The 9715-nt window shown below is 33.7% G+C and overlaps 1 protein-coding gene across 1 annotated transcript; it reads left to right on the top strand.

The window, feature by feature from the left end:
• Positions 7077-9260, top strand: LOC109347563 (protein SODIUM POTASSIUM ROOT DEFECTIVE 2-like). Its single transcript, XM_019587479.1, has 3 exons — positions 7077-7904; positions 8584-8659; positions 8955-9260. The coding sequence occupies exons 1-3, from the start codon at positions 7284-7286 to the stop codon at positions 9128-9130; spliced, it is 873 nt and encodes a 290-aa protein (XP_019443024.1). The 5' UTR covers positions 7077-7283; the 3' UTR covers positions 9131-9260.

Here is a 9715-nt window from a genome sequence, read left to right as displayed (position 1 = left end):
TATTAGTGAACCAAGGCATATATTATCACATTTCTTACGTGTTAGTTTTCAGGCTATCACTAACAGAAAATGCCATTTATGCCCTCCCTAGCTTAATGACTTTAATATGATGCATTGCATCCTTTTATCTGTTGCTCTATTTAAAATAATGAAGGGAACTTTAACGACTTTCATATTTTGATCTTATCTAATGTTTCATGTTGTAAATAAACTTGTGATACACTTTAATTAATGATTTGTATTTGAGTGATATTACGTACATACTTATGATGTAAGAGTGTATGTATTGTTAAGCATCCACCCAATAAGTACAGGTACCAAATACATACCCATACTAGGTAAGACAAGCATTAGTTCTCAGTCACATGGTTTCCTTGTTTAATCTACCTACCACACATCGAATTCCACATACCGTATACCATGTTAGAGTTGAAACTGCGAACCACACAGAATGAAGAATGAAAAAAGCGAGAGTGAATGAATGAGTAATAGAGGGTAGAAGTGAATAAGCATAGAAAATGAGAAAGTTTGAGAGGTATGTATGTATTTCAAGATTGTATTGGAAGTGAAGTGAAGTAGTATATTTACAATGTGAATAGTGAATACCTTCTATTTATAACAAATGAACTAACTAACTAAAAATAACAAGTTTAACTAAACTAACATTCTGAATTACAAAAATCACTAACACTCCTCCTTAATTTAGTTTTTATTCATTCTTCCTAATTTTATCTTCGTTCTTAACTTCTCAAACCTTTCCTTCTTCAGTGGTTTGGTAAGAATGTCAACCAACTGATTTTCCGAGTTGTAGAAATTCAGCAATATCTTTCCTTTACTTACTTGTTCTCTAATGTAGTGAAATCTTGTTTCAATGTGTTTGCTTCCTCCATGAGCAACAAATTCATTGCTAATTTAATAGCAGATTTTTTGTCTACCATTAGTTGCATTCCATCTTCTATTTTTCAGCCTTAACTCTTCCATCAATGCACCTAACCACATAGCTTGACATGCACTCATGCTAGCTGCAATATATCCAGCTTCACACGAAGATAAGACAACCACATCCTGCTTCTTAGAGCACCAACTCATAGGAGCATTGCCTATATGGAATACATAACTTGTGGTACTCTTCCTATCTGATTTATCACCACACCGATCTGTATCAGAAAAACCAACTAACTTATTATTACTGGTGCTATTCAATTATGTAGGATACATGATTCCATAGCCTATAGTTCCTTTCAAGTATCTCAATAGCCTATTCACTGCACCTAAGTGACTTTGTTGAGGAGATTCCATAAACATGCTTACCAACCCAACTCCATATACAATGTCTGGTCTAAAGTTGCAAATGTATCACAATGAGCCTATTATTTGCGTGAATAATGTCTTCTCCATTTGCTGATTTGTTTCTTCTTGGCATAACACAATTCTAGTTTCAATAGGGGTTGCAACTGGGTTATGATTCACCATCTGAAGTCTTTGTAATACATTAGCAGTGTATTTACTTTGGTGCATAAAAATTCCATGCTCGATCCTCTTGAATTCTATGCCTAGGAACTAGGATAATTCTCATAGGTTTGTCATTTTGAATTCACGTTGCATTTCATTCTTAAATGCTAGGATGTTGTTGAGATTTGCACCAATTATGGGAAGATCATCCACATAGAGGCATGGTATGAGAAGATCTTTTGTGTGCTTTCCCTTCACATACACACCATATTCAGTGGTGCACTTTGTGAATTCTAGTTGCAGTAGGAATGCGTCTATTTTCCTATTCCATGCTCTTAGAGCTTGCTTAAGTCCATAGAGAGCCTTATGCAACTTGTACACTAAATCGTATTTGCCTCCTGCTTCAAAACCTGGTGGTTTTGTCACAAGGACTTCATTGTCTAAAGGTCCATTCAAGAATATAGACTTTACATACATTTGATGAATCTCCCAACAATTGCAGCAAGCTAGAGCAACCACAAGTCTTATTGTCTCAAGTCTAGCAACTAGAGCAAACACCTCATCGTAATCAATACCTTGCTTCTGTAGAAATCCCTTTGCAATTAATTTAGCTTTGTATTTGGAGACCTCACCATTTGGATTTAGTTTAGTCTTAAACACTCATTTCACAGCTATAGCCTTCTTTCCTAGTGGTCAATTTGTTAAGGTCCATGATTTGTTTCTTTTAGTGGACCTCAAATCCTCCTCAATAGCCTCAATCCATTGTGTTTGTTCAAGAGCTTCTTCCAAGCTCAGTGGTTCCATTTCTGCAAGTAATATCATATGCACAAAGTCACCATTTGCTGTGGTTCTAGAATCAGAAAAAACTTCACAATCCATGAGCCTAGATGATGGTTGTCTCATCCTGAGATGTTATGATGTTACTTGAAGGTTGAGCTTCAATTTCCTCACTTTCAACATTGTCGCTAATATTTTCTTCAATTTCATCAAGTTGCAACCTTGTTTCAATAGTAGTGTCATTTTCATTCTAGTTCCATTTCCAATATTGACTTTCATCAAATCTCATATTTTTGCATATCATAAATCTCTGATTATGTGGATCAAAAACTCTGTATGCATCAGTAGTGTGATAACCCAAGAATATCAACTTCTCACCCTTAACATCAAGTTTCCTCCTCCTTGCTTTAGCTACATGATCATAGCAAATGGAACCAAAGACTTTAAGGTGTCTTACACTTGGTTTATGGCCTGATCATTCTTCTTCAGGGGTCTTTAGTCCAATCTCTTAGTAGGACTTCTATTGATGATGTATGTTATAGTTGATATAGCCTCTCTCCAAAACTTCTTTGACAAGTTTTTGGTATTTAGCATACTTCTAGTCATGTTGAGTATGGTTCTATTTTACTTTTCTACAGTATCGTTGTGTTGAGGTGTGTAGGGGGCTATTAATTCAGGGTGAATCCTTTCTTTGATGCGTAATTCATTGAACTCGTCAGACATATACTCATCTCCACCATCTGACCTCAATTGTTTCAATTTCTACTCACTCTTCCTTTCTACTAGAGCTTTAAACCTCTGAAATTTCTCAAATACTTCACTTTCCCTCCTTATTAGATATATTCATACTTTTCTAATATGATCATCAATACATGTTAGGAAATATCTATTCCTCCAATTGAATCTACCTCAAAAGGGACACACACACTGCTATAGATTAATTCCAAAGATTTCTCTATTCTTGAGGGAATTTTTTAGACAAATGAGCTTCTTGTTAAACTTCTAAAGCTTATATGTCCATATCTTTATGCCACAACCATGTGTTCTGATATACATTTGCTTTAAGGCACTTTTTCTCACCCATTTGTATATAAATTTTGAATGTTCTATTTGATGAAAGGGGTGCCTTTAGAATCTTATGATTGTTTTTATCAAAAATAGTGAGCACACCATTCTTCATCACCATCTCATAAACATTTTCCAACAATTGACCAAGGCTAAGTATGTTAGTCTTTATCTTTGGTACATAGAGCACATTGGATATGTATGACTTTATGCCATCATGTCTTTGGATCATTACCTTACCAATCCCTTAAACTGAGACTGAGCTATGATAAGCAAAATTCACCTTACTTTTGGTTGTCTCATCAAGGGTTCTAAACTAGTCTATCCTTCTTGTCATATGGTTGGAGCAGCCAATGTCTAGGTACTAAAAATCAGCATTCTCATCACTCCCTTGTAGTTGTCATTAGCAGCCAATGATCATCATTAAATTCATTGGAATTCTCAGCTTGTTCCAACCTAGCCTCCTCTTCTTTTATCTTTAGCCATTTGTTTAGTTTGCATTTAGATGCTAAGTGCCCATAATTCCTGCAGTTGTAATATTGCACCTTTTTCTTGTCTAATTTTTTTCTATTGTCTATGTTCTTGTGTGAACTCTTGCTTTGATCATATTCTTGATGAAGACCATTGTTCATTGGTCCTCTATCTATTGTTCTGTCCTTTTTCTTTATTTCTCTTGTTCCATTGACTAGAGAGTTTCTTGTTGAACTTTGCCTACAATGCTTGATCATCATGTATATCTGGATTCCTCTCTTTCAACCTTAATTTATGGTCTTTAAGAGATCCTTGCAATTCCTCAATCTTATATTCTTCACGATTCTTGGATTCTTCTATTGCAACTACTATGTGATACTTCTAAGTATCCTTTCAACCACATAATGGTCCTTCATCTCCTCCCCACATGACTCATTTGGTTTGTGAGTGATAGAATCTTGGTAATATATTCTGAAACCGTCTCATTTTCATCCATTTGAAGGAGCTCATACTGTCTGCGCAGAGCTGCAATCTCACCTTCTTGATCTTTGTAGCACCCTTATAACTCTTCTCCAAGTTATCTTAGGCCTGCTTTGTTGTTTCTTCTCCGACAATATTCTCAAAATTGGCTTCATTAACACACTGACGAAAGAGGAACAATGTTTTGCAGTTTTCTTTGCTTCCTTGTAGGTTGCTATTTGAGCTTCAGTAGCATTTTCACCAATTTCTTGGTACACATTCTGCACAATCTCATAGACCTCTTGAAATTCAAATATCGCCTTCATTTGGTTTCTCCATCTATCATAGTTCTTGCCATCAAGAACTAGCAAGGTCATAGCAAAACCATTGTTGTTTGTCATTGTGAAAATTCACCCTCTATATAGTGTGTCTTCTCCTATTTCTTCTTTATCATATTGTTCCTTGTTGGTTTTTGGATTCACACAAAATCTAATTCTTCTTCTCCCTTTACACATGTCTCTTTCCTTGTATCTTAAATCCACCGAGGATCGTGTAGCTCTTAATACCACTGGTAGAATTGAAACTGCACGACACACAGAGTGTAGAAGAATGAACAAAGTGAAAGTGAATGAATGAGTAATAGAGGGCAGAAGTGAATAAGCAGAGAAGATGAGAAAGTTTGAGAGGTATGTATGTCAAGATTATATTGAAAGTGAAGTGAAGTAGTATATTTATAATGTGAATACCTTCTATTTATAACAATTAACAAAGGATCAACTAATTACTTACTAAAATAGCAAGCGTAACTAAACTAACAAACTGAATTACAAAAATCACTAACATACCAGGTTCGCCATAAAAAAGTCTTTATTAATAACTATGGTCTTAACTGCATTTGTATAATCTATTAGTCAGACAGAAACAAATCATGTCCACTGTGGTGCTAATGCTCTCAATCTCATGTATAGAATAAATTGCATTACAAAGGAATCAAGGAACAACTCAAAAATGGGGTGGGCAATGCAAGGGAAATAAGAAAGCAATAGAAGCATATGATTCTATGAGTTTTCAAAAAGAAATTTTTTTCCTAAGATAAAGAAAGTCGCTTTGCATCTCATCTATCCATCCATAGGAAAGCAATATTCCAATTGGTTTACTTGGTGGGAGAATTTGTTCCTATAGAATCATAATAATGTTGGGTTTTTATTCTTTCACAAGCCCTTTATCATCTTTGAGTTCTCATGTTCATGTCAATCATGTGCAACCAGCATCAAATGTTTATGCAAGTTTGATGCTTTTCTAGTAACCACAATCTTTGTTCCTTAACTACCCAGACTACGAACAAAGGTTAGGTGGATGAGAGAGAAAATAAATTGAGTAAAGAACAATTCTGGTCTTCAAAACTTTTACATGTACTAATTGAATATATTTTTCACTAGGGTGTTATATTACTATTGTGAGATGATGCGTCACAATCTTGATCTCAAGATTTCGACCATTGCCTAAATCTTAAAATTGTGGCTTTCATTCCACCAATAAAAAAATATATTCTAATCTAACACCCTAGTGAAATTGAGAAAAATTGGGACCTAAAGCTATACAAGAAGATTTGTCTGAATATTTGAATTCAGGTCCTAACTTAAATACTCTCAGGAAGAAACGGAAGAGGAAAACAATATATCAACAATGTTAACCACTAGAAAAATAGATAGCATCACCTATTAGTTTTGTATCACATAATGAAAACAAGAAAGGAGTAAAAGCAATTCAGTATACTAACTGAATAATAAACATCATTTTCATACTTTAAAGCAATAGAAATGTTAGTTGTATCTCATAAAATATCACTCTATTTTGATATGTCTTAACATAAAATTGATTCTCCTCTGCTCTCTATCCTCATCCTCTTCATACAGTGCCAATAAGGATATAGCTATTTAGGATATTCTTCCATTCCTTACAAACTAGTACAGTTTTGCATTGATTAATTTTTATGACATTTGATCCTAACACACGTGAAGCATTCCTATTGACATGATAAAACCAATGACAAATATATGAACAACCTTAATATGTAGATCTTATTTTGGGTGTATTATTTATGGATGAGGTCCCCGATGGATCTCTCTGTCTTTCAATCATATCTTTTCATTCAATTTTCTTGTAATGCTACCTCTATAATAGAAAAAATATTCAATTAAATTTTGCTATTTCAATGGAACCAATACAAATCCAATGGATTAAACAAACAAAAAAATTGGGATATTGTGAGATAGATAGGATGGGAGAAAGAAATCAAATTAAATCTACATCATCCGAATCTCTTCTATACAATTCTGCTGATTTGAGTATCACCATCTTATTTAAAACTTAGAAGACCCTACATTAAAATCAAATCCTTTTAATTTCATTTATTATTTGATATAAATATGTTGATACAAAATCTATTTAGTTGATTCTGGCAAAAAAAGCATGGGTACTATACGATACAAATATACACATAATACAATAAAAGAAATATAAAATATAGTTAAACGTGTCCAAAAATATCATATGCATGATTGTCATATACATACATGATATAGACACAATGGACTATTATGAAGTAATTGTGGGATGTGATCACTTATCCCAATTTGGTGTTCTCATTCATGTCTTACTCTATTTATATCTATACATGTCAATATAATATATTATTTTAATAAAATAAAGTTAAAATAAAGTATTATTTTTGACTTATTGGTAAATATTGATTGATCCTACACATGTAACAAAAGTTTCTAGGAACAAATGATAAGTGATTGTGTACTTAATGAGAGGGTAAAAACTATCTCTAGTATTGGAGAGAATACTGTCAACTAAGAGAGAGGTATATATGTTTTGTTCATTTACTATATCTCAGTTCAACTAGTTACTCATCCATCCCTAAAAGTAATTGAAGCTAAGAGGAATAGGTACCAACCTTTTTTTGGTTTACAAGTTCTCTCTTTATCTCTCCCCTTCTATTTGCTCTAGCTTCTTTAAACCACTATTTCTTCTGTTTAACCATTATCCAAAAGATGAAACACATTGATATCTTCTGTGCTTCACAAGCCTCAACAGCCATATGTCTTAACATGGATCCAGCAGCATCATGTTCCTCTTCAAACACCATTCAACTTGGAGGAAAAGCCATTGACCGTTACAACCCCATTATCAGTGATTCAAGAAGAACCATATCAAAAGCACTCACTACCCCATGTTCTAATTCTTCTTCTCAGATACCCATTGACCCCAAACCTTACCATGAATTACAAAACCAAAAGGCCAAGAATGACTCATCTTCCAAACCATATGGACAGAAGAAGAAAAAAACAATAAAGGGTCATGATCAGAAGAAGAAAAGTACAGCAGAAAGGGTCACTGAAAATGTGACCAATAGTTACTGTTCTAAGCCAATTGATAGTGTTATGAGGAGGAGTTGGCTTAAGCCACATGGTGAATTACTCACTCCTCCTGGTTCAACTAGATGTTTGCTTAGTGACATGAACTTAGTGGATGGTTTATCAGATAATGGACCAGTTTTGGCATTAGCTATGGTTAATGATAATAAAAAGGCTCAAGTTGTTGAGCAAATTGAAACTATCCATGCATCTAAACCCTCTACCTCTTGTCTTATAAATTCTGATTCATCAAACCAGGTTAGTAGTTTTCTCTCTTTCTCACTCACTTCATACAGATAGAATATAACTAGGACTCTCCAATCTGAACTTTATGTATTTATTTTTTGTCTAAGTCCTCTTAAGTCTTAACTACAAGTATACTAATCTTTTCCATATGTGCATGAATAGGCAAGTCCACTAATTCAAATTGCAGAATGCATCATATCTGTGCTATATGACACTGTATTACAATAATGTAGCCGCATTGGATCTCAAGGCAATGTGTATTGGACCACAGTTAAGCTGTATCAAATTCAAAAATATTTTTTTAATCACAAAATAATTCACATCGCAACGGCACAATCTGCATATCAGCGGTTGCAATTACAATAATCGCAATCGTGACGGGAACCACTATTTAAAATAGTTGGCAAGTCTTTTAGTTCACAGAAATGTTTTCTGTGCATCCAAGAAGGACAATTTCCCAACACTTTTTAGACTTTGTGCTATAAACATGAAAAGTGTGAGTAATCTCCCAGGTGAACTAGAGGGCTTTTTAATTTATGAGATGATACATAAATAGTAATTAATAAGCAAGTTTTTGTTTGCATATATTTGTGGAATAACTAAGACTAGTTTATGCAGTAGATTGAATTGGACAATTGATAGTAAAACTATATGCTCAATTTCTATACTATTTGAAAGAATCTTTTAGCAGGTTGTGGAACTGAGGGTTTCCTTGCACTGCAAAGGATGTGAAGGAAAGGTCAGGAAACACCTCTCCAGAATGAAAGGTACACACATAACCTCCACATACATTTCATCAAACCTTTTATTTATATATATATGTATTGCTATGAGAAATAAGAACAGTTAATATGAACCATTGGATCTTACTTAAACGGTCAAGTATAATATAGATCATTCATGTATGCTTGTAAGACCCAGATTTATTTTTCTCACAGTTTTTATATGAAAACTGTTTCTTAGTGGAAACATTTCCTATATATATACACATATAACATTTAAGTCATTTCTTTAATAAGGTACCTTAATCTTAATTCTTAATATTGTTAATTGTATGGGCAGGAGTTACTTCATTCAACATAGATTTTAAGGCAAAGAAGGTGACAGTAGTTGGGGATGTGACTCCATTAAGTGTATTGGCAAGCATATCAAAGGTCAAAAATGCTCAATTTTGGCCAGCATCTGCTTCAGCAGCTGGATCTGGTTTTGTAGAGAGTAGAGGAAACTTTTATATCTAATTTAGAGGAAAGTAGAATATTGATATTGATGTATGCTTTGAGAGTTAATTAGATAGTAATTTGATTATTGTAAATGCAAATGTGAAGTGTAGCTGTAAGCCGTGAAGGGGAAGGTAGAGTTTTAGACCGAAAATTTATGACATTTGTATGCCATAATTAAGAAGGAATTTCACTTTTTAAATTTTTTGGTAGCAAGAATTAGCTTTAACTAATGCATCAATGTTAGGAAAGGCTTTTATGGTTGGGAAATTTTTTTTATTAATGGCTGAATAATACTCATTCTCATTAATTGAGTAAGAATTCAAGAACCTAATTGCTTAAGAAGTAAGCTACCCTTTAACCACTTGAATAATATCCCCTAAAAACAAGTCTAACTAACTTAACAAACTTTTGGAAAACCCATTTTTCTAGAACCATCTAAAATAAATTCAAACTAAATGTTTGTGCCCATACAAAAATAAACCAACCAAAGATATCCATTGTCAATATACTCAGGTCAATCAAGGTCTGATCATACCAATGCTTATTCTGGTATCTTAAGAAGTGTGCCAATGTGTGTGCCATGATTTGCTAAGTCTTTTGTCA

Source organism: Lupinus angustifolius, chromosome LG05 (assembly GCF_001865875.1).
Source record: "Lupinus angustifolius cultivar Tanjil chromosome LG05, LupAngTanjil_v1.0, whole genome shotgun sequence".
Lineage (NCBI taxonomy): Eukaryota > Viridiplantae > Streptophyta > Magnoliopsida > Fabales > Fabaceae > Lupinus > Lupinus angustifolius.
Note: the sequence above shows the minus strand (reverse complement) of the source record. Positions and strands in the feature narration are given on the sequence as shown.